General features: G+C 45.3%; 1 protein-coding gene across 2 annotated transcripts in view; it reads right to left on the reverse strand.

Moving 5' to 3' along the window:
• Positions 1-2,247: 2,247 nt before the first annotated feature.
• hectd4 (HECT domain E3 ubiquitin protein ligase 4) overlaps positions 2,248-20,086 on the reverse strand; it is a 35,463-nt gene continuing 17,624 nt past the window's right edge. For both annotated transcript variants that reach the window (XM_031849099.1, XM_031849098.1), the window contains exons 30-76: positions 19,781-19,916; positions 19,551-19,695; positions 19,269-19,435; positions 18,975-19,121; positions 18,684-18,868; positions 18,416-18,569; positions 18,017-18,297; positions 17,670-17,856; positions 17,492-17,573; positions 17,154-17,356; positions 16,897-17,032; positions 16,526-16,708; positions 16,228-16,392; positions 15,962-16,131; positions 15,625-15,740; positions 15,407-15,510; positions 15,119-15,280; positions 14,850-14,998; positions 14,593-14,672; positions 14,138-14,301; positions 13,757-13,994; positions 13,464-13,600; positions 13,243-13,369; positions 12,419-12,556; positions 12,158-12,294; positions 11,112-11,272; positions 10,838-11,019; positions 10,543-10,748; positions 10,308-10,438; positions 9,990-10,195; positions 9,708-9,887; positions 8,125-9,533; positions 7,829-8,036; positions 7,509-7,732; positions 7,172-7,317; positions 6,970-7,073; positions 6,236-6,359; positions 5,689-5,879; positions 5,373-5,519; positions 5,131-5,250; positions 4,888-5,043; positions 4,680-4,783; positions 4,326-4,547; positions 4,066-4,232; positions 3,751-3,946; positions 3,361-3,583; positions 2,248-2,838 (exon numbers count right to left, since the gene is read on the reverse strand). In XM_031849099.1, the coding sequence (XP_031704959.1) occupies positions 2,702-2,838; positions 3,361-3,583; positions 3,751-3,946; positions 4,066-4,232; positions 4,326-4,547; positions 4,680-4,783; positions 4,888-5,043; positions 5,131-5,250; positions 5,373-5,519; positions 5,689-5,879; positions 6,236-6,359; positions 6,970-7,073; positions 7,172-7,317; positions 7,509-7,732; positions 7,829-8,036; positions 8,125-9,533; positions 9,708-9,887; positions 9,990-10,195; positions 10,308-10,438; positions 10,543-10,748; positions 10,838-11,019; positions 11,112-11,272; positions 12,158-12,294; positions 12,419-12,556; positions 13,243-13,369; positions 13,464-13,600; positions 13,757-13,994; positions 14,138-14,301; positions 14,593-14,672; positions 14,850-14,998; positions 15,119-15,280; positions 15,407-15,510; positions 15,625-15,740; positions 15,962-16,131; positions 16,228-16,392; positions 16,526-16,708; positions 16,897-17,032; positions 17,154-17,356; positions 17,492-17,573; positions 17,670-17,856; positions 18,017-18,297; positions 18,416-18,569; positions 18,684-18,868; positions 18,975-19,121; positions 19,269-19,435; positions 19,551-19,695; positions 19,781-19,916 (8,837 nt within the window). In that variant the 3' untranslated portion in view covers positions 2,248-2,701. The remainder of the gene's footprint in view (positions 2,839-3,360; positions 3,584-3,750; positions 3,947-4,065; positions 4,233-4,325; positions 4,548-4,679; positions 4,784-4,887; positions 5,044-5,130; positions 5,251-5,372; positions 5,520-5,688; positions 5,880-6,235; positions 6,360-6,969; positions 7,074-7,171; positions 7,318-7,508; positions 7,733-7,828; positions 8,037-8,124; positions 9,534-9,707; positions 9,888-9,989; positions 10,196-10,307; positions 10,439-10,542; positions 10,749-10,837; positions 11,020-11,111; positions 11,273-12,157; positions 12,295-12,418; positions 12,557-13,242; positions 13,370-13,463; positions 13,601-13,756; positions 13,995-14,137; positions 14,302-14,592; positions 14,673-14,849; positions 14,999-15,118; positions 15,281-15,406; positions 15,511-15,624; positions 15,741-15,961; positions 16,132-16,227; positions 16,393-16,525; positions 16,709-16,896; positions 17,033-17,153; positions 17,357-17,491; positions 17,574-17,669; positions 17,857-18,016; positions 18,298-18,415; positions 18,570-18,683; positions 18,869-18,974; positions 19,122-19,268; positions 19,436-19,550; positions 19,696-19,780; positions 19,917-20,086) is intronic.

Here is a 20,086-nt window from a genome sequence, read left to right on the forward strand (position 1 = left end):
CAGCTGTTCCTTTGAAACCATCAAGTCTACACGCTGGAGACATTCCTAGAATTCCTCTTGGGTAACCTCGTAGACTTGGTATTAAAACTAGACATTTTCCATCAAGATATTAGCGGAACTCGACCCATAGAGATGCTTTTTTTGTTAAATGATTATCTGACAGATCACAGTTCTAAGTGACACATCAGTGGCTCTTTAATAATAGCTCAGCTGAAGAGCTATACACATTATACGCATCTCCTATCAACTGAGTTTGCAGCGGAAATATCTGACCTATTTTTACAGAATTTTAGCTGATGAAACATTGCGTCAATAGTTGTAGATGGTTCCCTTTGGATATAGCATATAATGGAGCTGGAAGGACAGTTTGAGTCGGTGGGGAGCATGACTGGAGATCCAGCAAGAACTGGCCTGGCCCAGCACTCGCTGCTTTCAAAAGGTGTCTGGTGACATAACCAGGGTTGGTCGCAAGGGGTCCTTACAGAAAAGGCATGTGCTAAAGGAGACAAAGCACGTCTCACAGTCATCATTCATCATGACCAACAGCCATTGTCTGTGCACACGTGTAAACAGGCATGTCTGCTACACACCACGTCAACGCTGTTCAGTCAAGTATGCAAATGACCCATTTTGGGAGGATTTTGCAGTAGAAAACATCCATTCATGACGCATGTTTTCCCCAACTTCGGATGTTTATCTGAGCAATGCCTTAAAGAAAAAATAACTGTGACAAAATGTACTGGGTCAATATATAAAATACATAAAGAAATGGAAATGGAATTTGTACATGAAGACATTTTTTTTTTTTATTGTGACACAGAAATCTCAAATGCCATCTGATTCTTTACATCTGTATAATCCATATTAGATATGTTAAGTTTCTGATGAGCAGAGGTAAGACAGTAAAAGTTAAGTTAATGCAACCATAAATAATTGTAATAAATATCAAGTAAATGTACAGCACACATTTTATCGCAACACCTCTTTGTATGGATATGTCCTTTTTATAACCTTATCTACCGCCCCGGAGGAGGAGGCAGTAGAGGAGAGAGCGTCCCCGTTAGCAGCGGTGCATCACCCTTTAAAAGAACTCAACCAAAACGAAAACTTGCAAGCAATTCAACAATCCAATATGAGCCAAATGTTTTTCAGTTCTATCCAAGTAAAGTGGTGATTTTACTCCTACAAGAAAACATGTTTCACCATGAGTAGAAGAAATTGAATCCATCTGAGTACAAGACAAAAGGTGATTAGATTACTGTTTTTTTTCCAAAATTCATAAAAAATAACAACACAACAAACTGGATATCCAACAGACATTGCCTAGTTTGCTCATTTTAGAATATTTTCTTGGAAGAGTAGTGCAAACCAAAACCAAAAATAATAAGGTGAAGTGAATTAGCAATTAATAAAAACTGCCATCAAACATAACGTCAGTCTATTTACATTTTTTTTCCCCCGGATTGTAACCAACAGAGAAAAACAGCAAAACACCTGTTCTTCTTTCAATAAAGAAAATTATGAAAACGCAGAACTCAGGATAATCCGCCTCCCCTCCCCCAGTCTATGTGTGTAGATCGTGTATGTTGGGGAGCGAGGGGGGGGGGGGGGTTGCACATTCAGTAGCACACAAACCATGTAGGAGAGCAGCTCTTGAGAATATCATCTCAGGAACACAGGATTTCACAAACCTGAAACGCAAGCATATCAGAGCCAGCAGACCTCTCTCCTATCGCTCAATCTACCTGACCCAACATGCCGCCAAAGCTACTCGAAAAATCAAAGAGCAATTTCATAAACTAATAGATTAATATGACTTTTTACACGACTTAAATACCCTCTCTTCAGAGACTTGGATAAAATGTATTCAGTTTATATAGGCATAAGTTAGTTTGTCCATTAGCAGTTCATATTTTTTTAAACAGGCAGTAAACTAAATAATATCCTGTACAGCACTTGTTCACATCTTGTGCCTGCTCATAGCTGACATGGTCAAAAATAGGTAGCGTCTCACATTTCTTTTTTTTCTGGTAGTAGTCGTACCTGCGTCTCAAACGTCAGATAATTCTCTGGAAATCACGGGTTTCTCCTCACACACATCCAGCATAACCCTCTGGAGAGAGGCTCCTACAGCGAAGGCCCCCGCAGAGGGGAGACAGAGGGAGGCAGCTAGGGTAAGCATTAGAAGGGATACAGTTGGTTTGTTGCCTTCACAGCAATGCAAAGTTCCGCAACTCAGTTTTTCAATACTAAAATGTTATCAGAAAGAGGATTCAGCAGTCTTGAATTAAATTTGCAACTGTAAAGTGCTGATCTGAAGTCATCCTATTTAGTTGTTAAATTCACAGAACTTGTTAAACCCTCTGTTAAAGGTGGGGGAAGGGAAAGGCAAACAGAAAAAAAAGCACGTCACAGTTGTTTCACTTCAATGCCATCCTAAAAACTCAGTGCAACCAGAACAGACACGTGTTAACAGTGTCAGATTATCTTCCCTGAATTCTTCACAAAAATGCGTCAAACATATCATGAAATGTAGTATTTGTGTAAACTGCAAAAAAGAAAAAAAAAAAGAAAAGCGGGGGTAAACATGCAAAGCAATAATAGCCACCCAGAAAAAAAATGAAATAAAATGTGTGATTTTGTTGAAGCAGCAGAGCGTAAAGAGCTGTATACGCTTGGGAACATGGGGTTGTCGAGTCTTCTAACCGCTGAGAGGGTCCTCGCGGTAGTGGATGGCGTATCGCAGCTTCTCCAGCATCACATCCAAAGATGTGTACTGGGGCAGTTTCACCATGAACATACAGGTCTCCACACGGATGTAGCGCGAATCTGGCTGACCTGGAGAGAAGAGAAACAGGAAGGTGCATCACAACAAAACCACCTACGACTTCTATTGCATAATGAGTCTTATTACGTATGTTTACTACTGGAGTTTCACATGAAACTGAAGGAGGGACAATGAGTTGCTGAGTAGCAAGTGTTCACGATTTATGTGCCGATAAAAGCGAGTGTCAACGTATCTTATCTGTAGTAAACCTGAGTAGACAGTTTGTGTTTAGCCTGCCATCTAAATAGTGACAAAGGAAACTAGGACAGATCCCAATTCTGTGACAGATGAGAAGTTCAAACATGTGAAACAGTATCCCCTCCTGCATGGAACAGCTTTACATGTCCATTATACAAATCTATTCATTTAAAAACACAAGATATGACAAACGACATGTTCAAAGTCTGTCTGCGGTTACAGGACGAGGTGCTTTGATAATCGCTGTCAGCAGTTTCTGCACTAAGAAGACCATCACCAGAGATAGCAGCCCTTCTGTCCAATCACGGCCCTGTTAAAGCCTTGTTAGCCATTACCTGCAGCTCCATCAGGGGGGGCGATCTTCATGGGGTAAGGGGGGACATGGGCGGTGTCTGGCCCCCCATCCTTGCAGGGGCAGGTGAACGGTATTCGCTCCTGGTTGCAGGCAAACTTAATGAACTTGCAGAGCTCTTCTTGAGTGAACATCTCCAAGGCGATCCAGAAGAACTCGATGTGCTGGTCGGTCTCCATCAGACCCACCTGATACATGGTGTGAGCCTACAGAGGGACGCAGCGGGGAATACTGCGATTACATTCTATCAATACTAACCTGTCAGAAAAGAAGGTGTTTCTCATGTAAAACCATATCTATTAGCGATTGGCTCACAACAGGTTTGCATTATATGTTTATACAGATTTCAACAGGCACTTTCACACAAACATACCTTAAGGAACTCCAGGTTGATGTAAGGCAAGCCGCAGGTGCGCAGCTCCATCTCCAGGGGGCTGAGCATGGTGAGCAGCTGCAGGGGAATGATTGAACCGAGCCCTGCGCGCACCGCCGTCATACACTCTTTGTTCTGCAGCTCCCTCAGACGAAGACTCCGCACCGCCCGCGCGTACATATCCTTATTCTCCCAGCTTAACACACACAAACAAGCACACAATGTAGAAAAGATGAAGACTTCAGGCTATTGATATCTAGGTCTTACTGATAACTAAGTTAATCGAGTTAAGTTTATAGGTAACGTTTCCTGTACCCGACGGTGAGGCTGCGACCACCCTGACAAAGCTCCACCTCATCACCCAACATAGTGACATAGGTGAAGGTGCAGCAGGGCCGGCTGGGAGAGTCGGGGCTTTCTCCTGAATGGTGTAGGGAGGAGATCTCAGCGCACAGGGCCTCCAGCTCCTCCTCATCACTCGTCTGCAGGGTCAGAAAGCAAACATCTCGTTAAGGTCAATAGAATAATGGTATTAGAAGGAAACAACATGATGTATACACGACTGGTCCCTTTACATTTTCAAACTTTTTGACGTAGTTGTAGGTCAGCACATCAGCTTCCTGCAGGTCCTGCTCTGGGTCGAGGGACTCGCCCACCAGAACCTTCCAAAAAGAGCCCAGGAGGTCCAAAGGAAGTGGCACATCAGCACGGACGGCTATGCCAAGAAGCTGACCGAAGAAGTGCAACAGCTGTTCTTCTGCATAGCTGACAGGGCAGGGCGTCAGGATGTACTTCCCCTGAGAACACCAACAAACAACAAAGATAAAGATTACATCGTTTATGATTCACTTTCTTGTGCTAGATATGAAGATAAAAAGAGTGATACTGAAAGACATGCTGAAAACATGTCAGATCCTGAAAACCCTTACCTTGTTACGGTTGGCTGCAGCACTGGGGCAGAGCAGCAGCAGAGAGAGAGCAGAGCTCTGTAACTCCTTACACACCTGCCACAGGAAATGTCTGAAGGAGCCACCTGGAGAGACACATTCATCAAAGCTACAGTACGGTCTGAAAAAAAGACAAGACTGAAGAGCAGTACAAAAAAAAAAAAAGAAGATGTGAAGGAGAAATTCTAACTTGTGCCATGAACTTCCTCCCCAGTGAAGCGGATGTTGAAGGCATAGGTCGGGTCTCCTCCGCTGGCCAGTTTCACACAAAGCTGGGACGACGGCACGCAAGAAAGCTGGCGCGCTGCCTGGCATAAATATGTGTTCTCTGATGATCTGATCTCACCTGTAGAACAGATGAAAGAATGTTTGCAAAGATCCAATATAAGTGATATGAAATGGGAAACAAGAAACAAGAAAAGGGAATGCATACCTCCCACCATCTCTAGAGGGTCCAGTGTAATCTCTGGGGCAGCATGGTCAGCTGTCCGCTGTACTGTAGCATTCAGTACTCTGTTCATTACAGTCACCTTCGTGTCGTAGAAGATCAGACCTATAACCAGTGGAGACAGCAGGTAGTGAGGGAGATTATACAGATTTTAACAAGGCAGGTTTGCTACATAGGTCAAAACACTTGGGCAATTACGTCCCCTTGACCAGCGAGATCCTGCTCACCTTTGGCCTCACATAACAGCGCTGCAATGCAGTTTTGATAGGTCAGTGTCTGTCTCAGCTCCACTAGCGGCAGGAAGAAACTCTCCAGGGTGTTGTTGAGGGACTGCAGAAGAGCAAAGCGCAAGCGCATGCTCTCCACGGGTACATCTGAAAACACACACACGAGGTAAATGTACTAGATGACAAAACGAGTGTGACTTACAGAATGTAGCAAGAATGCATGTGCAACACTATAGTTGACAGGACAACAACAGGATTTGGGCCGTTTTGTTCATCTTGTTGACACAGAGAGTAACAAACAAAGAGGTTTACTTACTGAGCAGGCTGGCCACACGAGGATCAGCAGTATCACCGGGGTCCAGGTAGACTTCATGGGGGTGTAGTCTGGCTGGTGTGATGGCCAGGTGACGGCAGAGCCTGTTGATGTACTGGACCAATGCCACGTCCATTTCCAAGCTCCACTTTCTGCAGGCCTTCTGGGCGTGACGAGTGTCTATACAGGTGCACCTGGTAAAGAGGACGGCTGCGGTTAAATAGAGACCTCCCGTAATGTCTATTCACTTAGCAATCTATCAGAGATGAACATATTCTGTGTTCAGGGCTAGCTTTCTTTTTTACAGAAATAGGCAAATGCTGCATTACACTTAGATAACTAGTGTCAAAATGACATCAATGTAATTTTTAATTGCATTAATTAATGAATTGCATTCTATGGCCGGAGATTTTGAAATGAATTAGAAGTGACCTGTTTCTTTAAAGAGGGCACATTTCGTCACAACACAACCTGTTGGGTTCCCGGAGAGCTTGTTGATGTTACAGCATTCAGAGGGCTGCTTATTGGGTACGACATTCTCCAGGCTCACCTTTCAAAATGGAGGTCATAACCACAAGCCAAAATTGCCCTCCAGACGCTACGGATGTCCTGCTTGGCACGGTCAACAGCAAATTTATGGAAGCCTTCCAGTGTCAGGTACTTCTCCTCTGGAACTTAAGAAGACAAAGCGGTGTGTGAGGCAGCTTGGTTTCCAAACAGGACTCACATTTACTCTTGTATGGTAGTAGAGCATCACAGCAGGGATACCAAGATACCTGTCATTTCTAGTTACAGTCTACATTATTCAATCGCCAAATTAGGTTTATTGGCAAAATGTACAAACTTTCAGCTGTTTTCAATAAACAACTCAAACGAGGACAATTTAAATAGCTCAACACAACTAATACTACAAGTGGTTTCTCCTAATTCAACACAAAATACCACTTTTAATGACTACCGCAGTCCCAAAATGATTCAACCCCTTCATGACAAGCATCTTTAGTACATAGTAGAGCACCGTTTTGCCAATAAACCTAATTTGCAATGGCGGTTGAATAATTTAGAGTGCAACTGTATATAAAACTAAGACAAAAGCAGAAATCTTTACTTTTCTGTCACTGGATTGATCAGTTAATTGACTAGTTTTCATTAATTCTTGAGAAACAAATTATTTGGTCTCTGTTAGAAACATTTTGTAAACACTACTTTCACCCCACTATCTATAACTGAAACATACGTATTCAGTGATGCGTGTTGTCAAAGTGTGTTTCATTCCTGACAAACCTTCAACTTTCTTAGCAGGAGATTTTTCCACTTCCTTCTCATCAGGTCTGGATTTCTCTGGAGATTTGGGCTTCAGGACGGTTTTCTTTTCACTCAGAGCCGTCCTGGCAGAGTTAGGAGACAAATGTAATCTATAAATATTATCAGTATCGCGTCAAAGAGTAAATGTACCTACACACGTGCTTGAAAACATATCACTCACCTGACACTGTGGAGCACAGACTTTTCCTTGGTGGGAGGTTTGGTGATGGGCCTCTTGGTGCTCACTACCTTGCCTTGGTGCTGTTCTTTTCCTGCTTTGCTGTATTTGTTCTTATTGGGCTTGGGAGTGCCATACTTTCTGAGAATCTGATCGAAACAAATCATATTGACACACACAAAGGTACATAACGTATAGTTGCAACAATTTACTTGTGGTGCTTGATGTCAGAGGGAAGCAGAGAAGAGTTTCAAAATGTTACACTTGAAAAAGACCGCAAAAAAAGGATCACAGGACGATTCAGTGTTTGAATTTTTGCTACCAATGTATTCTGTTATACCTGAGTAAGCTGGTCCTCAAGTACTTTCTTTGGATGCCTGACGTTGGTGAAGAAAGTATGCAGTAAGTTGCCAGGGGTCTGAGCATTGATCTGCTCCTTGCTGAGGTAAATGTCAGACACTTTCACTGGCTTGGCCGGTGTGAGGCTGAGCATCTGCTCCGAGTGCACGCAGCTCTTAAACACATCTGTGAGGACATCTCGTGCTCCGGCTACAAGCTTGTCACCTTGAAACATGGAGATTGATTGTTAAATATTGGGCAGATACTGGCAGAACTAATGTCACTGTGCAAAAACAGACAATATGGTAATCAAACACCAACCTCTGACGGACTTGTCCAGGAAGTAGTCTTCAAGGGCAGAGCTTCCCTGTGTGTCAAACAGGCTTTGGTTAACACTGGAGGCTGTGAGGATCTCCTCATTGGTCAACTCCATTAGTTCCTCTTCACCTTCAAGACTGGACAGGCCGATCAGGTCACTGCTGTTGAAAAGACTGGCACGGATTTTTTCCACTTTTGCCCGAGAACGAACCTGTGATTAATGAAAGAAAGACGAGCGTATTTCAACAACACAAAATCAAAACAGCTTAGATCTATAATGGGGTTTCTAATCAACTCACCTCAATGACAGCATAGCCCTTGATGGGCCTAGCCATGACTGCACTGCTCTCAAGTGAGGTGACGGTGTGCATAGAGCCCCCATCTGACACGGACGGCGTTTCTGCACTGTCGAGTGGCTCCCCCAAGCTGCCCAAACTCCCCAGGCTTCCTGTACTGCACAACGAAGTATCTAGACTCTCCTGACTAGAGACGGTCTGAGGGTCTTGGGGGCCCTGCTGGGGGTATGAAACAGCCGAAGCTGCTGCAGCAGCAGCAGCTGCAGGAGTGAGAGGCGGAACGGCTAACAGCTCCTGATCGACAGAAAGTTCACTGGCGGTGAGGGACACTCCCTGAGAGGAGCTGCAGATCGAAGTCTGGCTGGTAGAAGCTGAAGCACTGACGCTCATCGCTGGAGTCGCACTGCTCGAGCTGTCGGGACTCTCAGGACCTCCGTTGTTGGGGAAGGGTCGCTCAGGTTCAGGGCCCGCTTTTCCATCCTGAGGGCTCGAAACACCAGCTCCGGCTTTGGGCTTCTTGGGCTCCTCTTCCTGCAGAGGAATGAAGACTTCATCTTTGAAGAGCCCTCCGTGTGCGTTGCAAGCCCTGCGGATAGCATTTCGAACCACGGCCTCTTCCAGGTGCGTGGGGATACCTGAGAGCACCAGCAGGCGACTGTGGGCCGTGGGGCCCACCAGGGCTTGGCAGGCATCCGTCACTGCGTCACTGGTCACACTTAAGCCCTGCGGGTCTTTATTAGCAAGATGTCGAAGGATCATCAGGAGAGTGAGGCAGCGGTGGAACCACAGCATGTCTTCAGGTTTACTACCCGCCATGTTCAGCAGGGCACTGTCGCTCTCTGACAGCCGTGCACCTCCACTTCCCCGTTTCCCAGAGACTGCTGCCGCCACAGCCGCCGCTCTCTCGCGCTTCATCTTCACCTTCTTACGTTTGGATAGCAGACTGGGGCTCTGTGGCGTCTGGCCTGGGGACGATGACGAGGATGAAGAAGAGTCGCTAAGGTTAGGGGCGCTGGTGGAGGACAGGGGTCCCACTGAAGATCCACCAACATTGAGGGGAAGTGTCACCTCTGCCACAGCCAGACACACCTCCATCAGAGCGTGGAAGTAGGTGGAAAACCGGCTCTGCTCCGCCCCGAGAGCCAACGCGACACCTCCAGACGAAGACCCCCCTGCTCCGGCCCCTCCAGCGGTCCATCCCTGAGTCTCGCAGTCGTAGAGCTTTCGGAGTTCTGTCTGCAGGGCCATGAGCACTGCGAGGCAGGGGTTGAGCAGCAGAGCAATGGAGCTGGCGAGACCAGCAGGGCTCTTGCGCTGCTCCAAGTGGTGGATCTTCCGCAAAAGCTCAGCCAGCAAGTGAAAGACGAGTTCTTTTATGGAGGGAGCCAGATCAGTGGTCCAAAGCAAACCACCTAAAATCAAAGAAAACAGTGAAAGTTGTTGGAATCTACATTTAGGTTTGATATTATTTATCTTGCAAGCTTCTAAAGTTGTTCTATAATTGATGGAACTAGTAGGGAATTGTCAAATAGAGTTTTAAAATGTAAGGCTCATTAAAGTGTTGTCACAGCTGGTGGTCAACCTACCGAGTAGTTCTACCACCTGCAGCAGCACAGATGAGGGCACCGTGTCCAGCTCGTCCTCTGATCGCTCATTGCCCTCACCCAGCTTCCAAGTCAACAGCTGTTCAGCAAATGCCATGGCCAGAGGAAACTCCAGTGGCAAGGAGTGCAGCACCAATACAGCACCCGGAGGGGGCGACACCCCTAAAATCAAGACAATGGGATATTTAATCCTGTAATAGATGTATTATATGTTTAAGTTGAAGCAGCCTGTATGAATTCCCCTTTTTGGTTTCAGACACTCACCCAGCTTGATGTGCACCTTGTCAGTGGGTATGATAACAGAGGGGTATTGGTTGGTGGTGGGAGGGAGAGTAAGGCCTGTGTTGGTAGGTGAGGCATCTAGTGGATAGCACACCGCCTCCATCAGATTTAGCTGGCCATTTCTACGCACTTTGTGACCCAGGCCATACACCATGACTCGAGCCCATGGGGCCTTGTAAAGGCTGGAGCTAATGTAGAGGAAAACACAGGAGATAATTTAAAACATTTAACAGGAAATAGATGGTGAGAAATCCGAGTTAACCATGAATTGCTGAAGTTGAGCATTAGTGAGGAACTCACTCTTTGCGGCAGCCTATCTGGCTCTCCTTGCACGATACGATCACAAACGCAGCACCTGGAAAGCTGACATCCATGCTCACCTTTGACTCCGTCACAGGAAACTCCTCGGATGTGAACTGCTCTGGTGCATTCTGTCAAAATGAACAGAATTATATGAAAAGATTAGCATCTTTACAAACCGGGTAGGTATCCAGAGGCAAGTTTATTAAATCAGGCATTGATTGGCCGAGCTAACCTGTAGGAAGCAGCAAATCTGCTTTGTGAGCTCCAGCAGGCTTTCCTCTCCTTGATGCAAGGCACGGGTGATGGCCACTGTCAGCCACTCCCGGATGGGCTGAACATTGCCCTGGTAGAACAGCTCTGAGGGAGAGCAGCTTTGGCCCTGGAGGTTGTGAAGCATCGACTGGGCCAGTAGGATAGAACTAGAACTAATAGTGCCATCTGCAGGAAGAACAACATCAGGGCAATCAGCACAGACACATTATTATTACACAGAGACCCAGTGATTCACAAGAAAGATGAATACTCACCAGGGAGGGGTGGAGCCAGCAGCTGATTGGACAGCAGCTGCAGGTGCTCTAAGGTGATGTCCCGTATAGCGGGTATGTGGAAGAGACGAGTGAAGGTGTGGGGATTCTTTGGGGCAAAGATGTTGAGCAAGGCCATACGGCAGTATAACCGAGCCAGCGCGCTCTCACAGCGAAGCAGTTCCCTGCAGCAAACCGGTAAAACAAACATTTAGTTTAGAGCACTGGTGCAGGATGTAATTATGTTATGCTCATTCCCATTAGGTTCATACATTACCTATGAATCTGAATGTTGCTACTGTCCAGTGAGACTAAGCCATTAGCCGCAGTCCGTCGAGATCCAGCAGGCGGGCGCTCCAGAATCTCAATAGGGTACCAATACCGCACAAGCACCCCCTCACTGCGCAGGTAGGTCTCCACCTGTACTAGCTCATTCACCTAGACACGTTGAAGACAAAGGCATATGTATATTTTTGGGGTTTTCATGTAAATCAAATGGATTTTGTGTATGGCACATGTGCACTCTCAGTGTCTGCAGGCATAGATTTGCTACAATTCTAGCAGTCACAGGAGACATGGGGAACCCTGTGTAGTTCAATGGGAGGTTGGTATCTCCAGGCTATTGAAAAGGTTCACTGATATGGTGGATACCAGGCAAGCCAAACAAATGCTTAACTGGGATATTTAACAACGTGGGCACTGGATAACAGACATGTACAATATGTGTTGTAAATATGGCTTTGAAGAAGATTTCTCTATGTTGCAGAAGAGAAGGTGTTTCATAGGTGCAAATATATCTGGTCAAACAAGTTTTGGAGTAAACTAAAGTTGCGTACTTATTGTGAAATAAATATGAATATTCTACTAAAAATGTTCTTTTTAATTTATTAAAGAAAAAATTAATTTATTTATACCCAAATAAGAGCTGTTTTTTTTAATGGTCGTTCATACTGAAAACTTCATCTTTTGTTTAGTGATATAAAGGATATGACTCAGATGATGGATATGAATCAGTAACTTCAACACAAAATGGTTGTATGAAAAGGGAGACATTTGAAGAGGCTCCTTATTTAAGGAACTCATGGGAGCTGGAGAAGAGAATCTCTACCAGGTATTTCTTTTTGTTTTTTTTGTTTTCGGTTGACCAGCCTGCTAGGCCTGGGAAGGAAAACTGGTGTATTGTTTGATGTAATGAGGAATGGGCCACGAAATGGCATGACGAATTAATAAAATTAAAATTATTCATTCATATATTCACACCAAACAAACCAGTTAGTTTATCAATACATTTCCAATAATGTCACATCAAGTGTTTGTACTTACAGAGTCCACATCAAGCACTACTCCATGCAAACTAAAGGTCTTCAGCATGCCCCGAATGGCAAACTTGGGCAGGGCTGTCCCTCCTGTAGTGCTGTTGGTGTTGTTACTGTCCGGAGAACGGATGACCACAGTCAACCCTGTGTTGAGTAAGCACATTACTTAAACAAGCAGTTTTAATACAGTGCTTACTCACGATATACGCTGAAGCAAGCTCATTTGAACTTAAAGGTGTATAGGTATAGCAGTATAGGTGAATGGTACCTTTGCGAACTTTGTCAATAGTGAACTTGTTGGCCTCATCCTTGATATCCTCAATGGTAGGGAGGTAGAGGTCACGAGGAATGCCGCCATTCTCTTCATACAGGAACTCCACCGTCTGTCTTGCAATGTCAACCATGCCTGTTGTCAGTAGAATAGACCACAAAGAGAAACAGTGTCAAAGTTATCCTTGTTTAACTTATAATAACCACATATATTTCAAAGCTTACCGTAACATCAACAGAACATATGCACAGGCCCAGTATAGGTATGGCTCAGCCAATCTTCCATATAATACAATTTGACATCAAGCTTATGCTTCAAGCTCTTTAAGTAGGCTGCCAACTTTTGTCAATTAATTTCATGTCAAATTTACCTTTTGCACTATTGTTACTTTACCGTGTTCTGATTTATCAAAGGACGATAGATTGTGAATTATATTTAAGACAGTGCGCTCCTCGTATGTTCATGAGCTTACATGAATTATGAGCAATAAAGTAGAAAGCATTTTAACATTAGAAGAATGATTCTTAAAGTGGAGCAAACATGCAGAGGAGGTGCATAACCAGGACAATTGGATACTGACAGAAATGTAATATTTAATACATATATATTTCTGTGTTGCATTCATGATGAGATTCAAACATTAAAATGTCTTATGATTGATACCTGCTTTTTTAACTTTTTAACTAACCTGTACTAACCAGTCAAATCCTTGATCAAACGATGATGGCAAAATGGGTTAAAGTGTTTTATGTTGTGGCAATTTGCCATGTGTTACACTGGACTTTTAAGTTATGATCTAAATGACTTTCTTCATTCTGTACCTAGCTGCAGAGCTCCTTTGATTTGGTCCAGGCCAGATTTTCTCTCAGCCTCGTTACGAAACCGCCTACGAATTGTAGGGAACACTTTGGTCTCCCAGGCCTTTACCAGCAAGGCATAGTGGTCCTCCTAGGATCAAACACAAATATAAAATAAACAATGAGTGGAAACTTCAAATTAATTTGTGTCCACTTAAGTGTGGATAAGAGGAGGCCGCACTCACTCTTGGGACATCATCGTCATCCTCGTCATCACTCTCATCATCTGCTATAGGAGGAGGATGAGGGTCAGGACCAGAGGTGACCAGGTTCTCAAAGCTCAGCTCAACTTTGTAATGACAGGACAGGTCGATGTTGTACTCTGTACCAACAGGAAAGGACAAACAGAAAATGCAGGTTTAACAGATCGTATCGCTGTGGGCCCCACCTGTATCTGGGGTATAGTTATGCTAACTCATAGAGGTAAAGGACAAGCTTGAACTTTAGGAGAAGGCTGAAATGAAGGCGATGAACATACGTTGCTGGGAATCTGTCACGGCTGCAATCCGACAAGGGGGTCCGTGAGAACCAGAGTCAGAGGTAACACTTGCACCTGCGTCATTATCACTGTCTGAGGCCATAGCAAAGGGGAGTGCCTCAAAATTAGCACTTATTTCCTCTGCAAGGTCGACACACAAGTCAGCCGCATTCCTGTGTGCTTGGCCTTCTGCGTATGCAAACGGCCGGCTTCCAAAGTTGGCCCGGATCTTTGAGTTCTACAAAACAATGGAAAGACGAATAGAAGATTAACGGCAATAACCCTGAGGGGAAATTATGTCACTGAAGCAGCAAAGAAATAATACATATTTAATATTATAAGTGGTCAAATTACTGCTTAACAATATCAACAGAAACGCACCTTTTTCTGAATGTGCACCAGGGGCCACATTCCACCAGCCACATCCTCAAGGATGGGGCAGAGCCGCTGGCCACAGTAGGTAAAGTAGACCTTGCCTTTAGGGGCCTGACCAGGGGGAGGAGGAGTGCCCTCAGAACGCTCCCAGCCTATTCCAGCCACGTCGCCTGTGTTCATACAAACGTATGGTTACATTCTCAATAACAACAGGTAATGACATATTTTAAAACATGAGATAATCAGATACAGCATGGGTTTAGGAAGCAACATCTGCTTGCACAATAGCTTCTTTTTTTTTTTTTTTTTTTTAAAGGGCAGCCAGTTAAGATGCAATGCTTTAAGGAGTTTAGTTAAAATCCATAAGATACATTGCTGTATGGATTTCTCAGTTGACTACAACAAACAAAAGAGATGGTAGACTGTATATGAAGAAAAAGATATTTTGTCTCCTGTCTCACCAGGAAGTAGAGCCACATCCAGCCTGACACTCTTCCACTGCAGCAGACTGGAGCCGTTATAATGCACTGCCCTACCATTACTGACACACACACACACACACACACACACACACACAGACACAGACACAGACAGACAGACAGACAGGAGACGGACACACAGAAAGGGAAAACCACAAAAGAGAAGAATCGCAGTCAGCACTCAAGTCAGAGACAGGGCAGTGGGAAGAGGATCTCAGTGAATATGCAGGCAAACGTACTTGTGAAACAGACATGTGCCAACAGGGTTGGTCCACGCTCCGTCCCTCTTCTCTGCCTCGGTGGCAAAACCAAAGGACACAATCGGGCCACTGTCCTCCTCGGAGTCTCCATAGGAGACGATTTCTATCTCCCAGTAAAAGGACGGGGCCTGCAGGGGCAAAGAGAAGAAAATGGAAGACTTTGGACAGGCTGCAGTATCAGTGCATGATTTTTTTTTATCTCACTACTAGAATAAACTGAGATGGCGTATATTAATGCATGTGCCCACCTGAATTGGCACAGGACAGGTGGCGTAGATGAAGGTGCCTCTTGGCAGGCCTCCTCCAGCACTTGGATCAGCCAAGAAGGTGACGGAGGTCAGACGGGATGAGAACATGCAGGCACGGACCGGAGGGAACACTCTGGATGGACACCAGGTGATCTCCTTGGGCTGATGAGACAAACATATCAAGAAGTTAATATTATGACAACAATAAACATTAGAAGAACAATAGGTCCTTTGCTCCGACTACATCGGTGCTCGGGCCCTAAACATAAATCTGGTAAAAACTCCCACCTGGCGTCTGTCTGTCTGCAGTGGTGGAGGAGGAGGCCGAGCACAGTCCCGGTACAGCATTCTGACTCTTTCACATTGAGCCTCGACCATGCCGAGACGCTCCCCTGAAACAAGATGACAGAACTCAGTGAGAGACATGTCACAGACCAAATACACTGTATTGTAGATGAAAGTTGTTGGCTGCTCAAATGATTTGTCATGCCAGTATGCATGCTCACCGGGGCTACATTCCTGGGCAACCAGGTTGAGAACTTCAACAGCAGCAGGACACTGCTGGATGAACTCCTCACAGAAGGAGCTATCCTCCAGGAGCTGCGCCATCACCAGACATGCCCTGAAAACCATTAAGAACTTGGTGATTTTTGTCCAATCTATGGTTTTGCAGTGAAACTGCCAGTCGATTTTTTAAATTTAATCACAGTTTCAAAGGGATTCAAGTTCCCACATTTTCAATACAGCACATTAAAACAACACAACTCTACTTTAAACAATCAATGAAAACAAGTTAAAACTGATGACGAACACAAGTGCTCATCTACACAGAAGTTCACTAACCTGGTTCTGATTTCAGCCAACAAGCGTACTGCAGCCATTACTGGGCTGGAGCCATCTCCCGTAGCTGGTAGAGAGGTGTGAATGGAGAGACTGCCCTCCTGTGGCAGAAGCATTGACTGCACTGCCTGTACCACCTTTTCTGTGATTGAGAGCTTGTAGAGGGGGAGAGCCTGTTGGGGAAGGGTAGAAAAGGAGTCTCAAGTGAGATTGAAGCAGATATTTACATAAAAATAAGGACTGTTGTGTTTTAATGCTGAAACTTGTACCTCAGATCTGGGTGTGCAGAGGCGTGATATCGGTACTGTCAGGATGTCTGAGGCTTGGCAAGCTCTCCGGTACTCGCAAGAAGGGAACTTGACAGTGGCGATGCCCTCCGGCTCATTGATGGACATAACTATGCCCACACTGCCCAGCACTCCTTTACCGACGACCTGCAGAGCAGAGGAATCACAGGAAATATGTTAACATTTTAAAGCTTTTGGGGGAAAATGTTCCAACATGTTAAATTGCTTTTTTCTGGGGCGAAAGTACAGCGTGTCCACCGATTCCTCTCCCTTCACTAACCTGGACTTCAGAGCCGATCTTAATAGTTTCTTTAAAGCCCCCAAGGGCACAAAGTGCAGCAACAGCTTGTCTGCCGATAGCCTGCAGCTTAGCCAGTTTCCTGCCACTGCTGCTCCCATTCTCCAGAATACTCTCCGCATACTTCCCCAGCTGAGGGATAAACATCAGGGCCCTGGACAGAACCTAGCACACACCCCAATGGAGAAAGCATTAGGTCTAATAGAAACGGCATCATATAGAACCACATTCAATCAGTCTAGACATTCTGATTATATATATTTTTTTACAAACCTATATTAAGCAACAAGTTCTCAATCACCATTAATGAGCAGAAACATTGTGATGAAGTCCAACACACAGTAGTCCTTTACCTTTTCAGCAGTGCTAGTCCAGATCTGAGCGGTGTTGGACTCGGGGGCAGTGAGCAGGCTATGCAGCAGAGCAATAACCTCAGCAGCCATACTGTTGGCAACATGGCCACTGATAAACGGCCTGACAGGGTCCGACCTGTTCAAAATAAATTGAACACGTATGTTTAGGTGCAGTGTGACCACTACTCATTTACTGATGCCTAGAACTGAATGATGAAGAAATCATATATACAGGAAATTAATTCTTGTTTACTGACCTGGCCAGATCAGCATTCCTGTCCCTACACACAGCGGTCTGAGCCGTTTTCTTCTTGTCACCAGTGGTGACGCCTCCAGCGGCCTCCTGGGCTACAATCTCTACAGGTGGACCAACACTCACTATCAGACCAGACTGAGCCCACTTGTTGGCCTTCCTCAGGGCAGCAGATGCCTCTTCTGTGATCACTTCACAGCTGCCACTCTAGAGAGGGTTTGAAAAGGACAGCAGAGGTAAGGATGGCACTTGGAATAAAGCTACACATGGAACTTCTCATATTGTTAGTGTATGCTTTTTAAATTCTGGAACAATTATATTTTATTCAGTAAAAACGCTGACCTTTGTCATGTCTCTGTCCATCTTTACCACCTTTTCCATGTTTGCTCCAGTGCCGAGCCGAAAGGGACGTCCCTCTGAGCTGCTGCATTTTGGAGCGGACGGAAGAAAGCTTATGTGAAAGAAACCCAGACTAAGCTCACGAATGTGAGATGACAAAGACATTTGGGGGCAAACTTACCTGAGAAGGGGTTGTAGGACCTCATGAGATGACTGGTCCTCTCTCTTGTGGATGAAGATTGACAGCTTGCCATCAACCGCCTCGCCCTCCTCCCCAGCATCCTCAGACTTCAGAGCTCCTTTGGAACTGGCTCGGGACAGACTAGTGTCTGGCTCAGAAGAGCTGGGGGAGAGGAGGGTCTGACAGCCTGGTAAGAAAGGTCATATTGTAAATATTAATAATATAATAACGTCATTACTATCCAGCATTTAAATGTTTTGATTTGCTTCCAAGGGCCACCCCCTACCACACACACACACACACACACACACACATCTATTTAGTACTCCTAGGTAACAGAAACCAACCTGGTACGACATAGTCGGCCAGTTTGGCTAGCAGCAAGGCAGCAATGCGCGAGGCAGGGTCACTCGCATCTTGTTGCTCAGCATCTAGCGTGTTAATTGAGTAGCTCCACGAGGGTAGGGCCACGTTCCCACAGTCCTCCACACTCATGAGAGGCAGGGCAGCTCGGCATAGCTGCAGGATGATAAGCACCAGCTTTGGTGAAGGTCTCTGATCGAGCAGCAGAGACAAGAGCTTAGAAACACAAGCCGGTTGGCTCAGGATAGCTTTCCCTATGTGGCTCCTGGAATACACAACAAAGGAACATATACAAACATTGTATAGATACACACAAATAAATGATGATGTTCATACATGATGCAAACAAACGCATCGACCAAAATTACATGACAACGTTTTACCTGGAAAGGTCATTGAGCAGACTGAGCACATCCTGTAAGGCATCATTGCCCGCTGCCTGATTACCACAGCACTCTGTGGCTCTGGCCAGGTGATTCGTCAGCAGGCTGGACACCTGCCGTGCCAGACCAGAGTGCACTGCATCTGTAGACCCACCTTTAAAGAGGAGAAAAACAAAACATGGGTTATTTAGCTTCCATTACAACAAACTACTAACGTTCTACTAACTACTAACATATTGTGAGGTATATTGATACAAGCATAACTTACCTTCCACCTTCTCCCACTCGATGCAGCGGTTAGCCAGCACCTGGAAAGCAGCCCAAGCCATGGTGGCCACTTTCTGCTTTTTGGTCTGCTTCTCATTTGAGCTGCATTCCCTCTGACCACTTAAACTACACAGGCTGTCCATGAGCTGGACCAGACCACTCCGAACCAGGCACTGCTCTTCACTCCTGTGACAACGCAGATGACAGACATAGGGTAAGGAATCGGAGGGTTTAGCAATACAGAGACAAATTAAAAAAAAAAAAAGAGAGGATGCATGATGAATCATCTTGCCTGGTGTAGGGGATTGTGCAAAGCAAGCCAATACTGTTGGCACAAGCAATGGGGTAGCGAGCACATAGTGACACTACAGATGTCATGGTCTCCCCAAAGGCCTCCTGCACCTGCTCTACCATTCCACCACAGGTCAACTCCTCAATCCTGCACAGATGGAACACAAACACAGATAATATTGTAATATGAATACTACATTGCACACTCCTGTATTGTAAGTCAGTGTGTGTACCCAAGTATGTGTGTGGAGTAGGGTGTAATCGTCGCTAGTGCATACAGCCTCCTCTTTCTTACCTTGGGCCACCTTGCAGTACCATAGTGACAGGCCCCACCAGGTGGGTGACGCCACCAACTCTGACAGCAGCAGTGAGCAACTCCCTCATATGAACAAGCGCCTGCTTCCGCGTGGTGCCACGTCTCCATCGCGTCTGCGCAGCAGACAGAAAACTGCTGCTCGACACCTACATAAATAACCGGTATAAAAAAGATCTCAATGTCAGACCAGAATTCACTTAAAGATTCTCATGCAGCTATGGCAACAAAAACATCACAGTGAGTGATGAGTAAGAGACTTACAGCCTGATCAGGATTAGTTCCGATGAAGGCGAAGAGCTGCCCGAGCAGAACACTGTATGTTGGTTTGTCACGGCTGTCCTCGATGGCCAGAGACTGCAGCAGGGTAAATGAGCTGCTGCGATGACTAGTAGGGTGGTGTCGCCGCCTAAAAAAGGTTAAAAATAAATTCATCCCTAGTTCACTTTTATGATTCTCAAAAATGAATTAGATCAAACAAAATAGACAAATACCTTTGGGGTGCGTGCGTAAACTCCAAGTCCTGGTTAGCGATCATCTCCAAGTCGGAGGGTGCCGACATGCTGCGGAGGAAGACCGGCTGCTTCACCATGGGGATCACTGACTTGGTGTCTGACACAGATTTGGAGGCTGGCACAAAACGATTGTGGAGAAATTAGACGAGAATCAAACTCACCGCTTTTTTGTCTGCCATGACTGATATCTTGGGGGTAACTAAAGCGACGACCAATCATGCATGTAAACTAACAAACACTGACCGATGAAAAATAATGATTCACAGAAATAAAGCTGTGATACAA

This window comes from Anarrhichthys ocellatus, unplaced genomic scaffold (genome assembly GCF_004355925.1).
Source record: "Anarrhichthys ocellatus isolate YVR2014 unplaced genomic scaffold, GSC_Weel_1.0 scaffold9, whole genome shotgun sequence".
NCBI lineage: Eukaryota > Metazoa > Chordata > Actinopteri > Perciformes > Anarhichadidae > Anarrhichthys > Anarrhichthys ocellatus.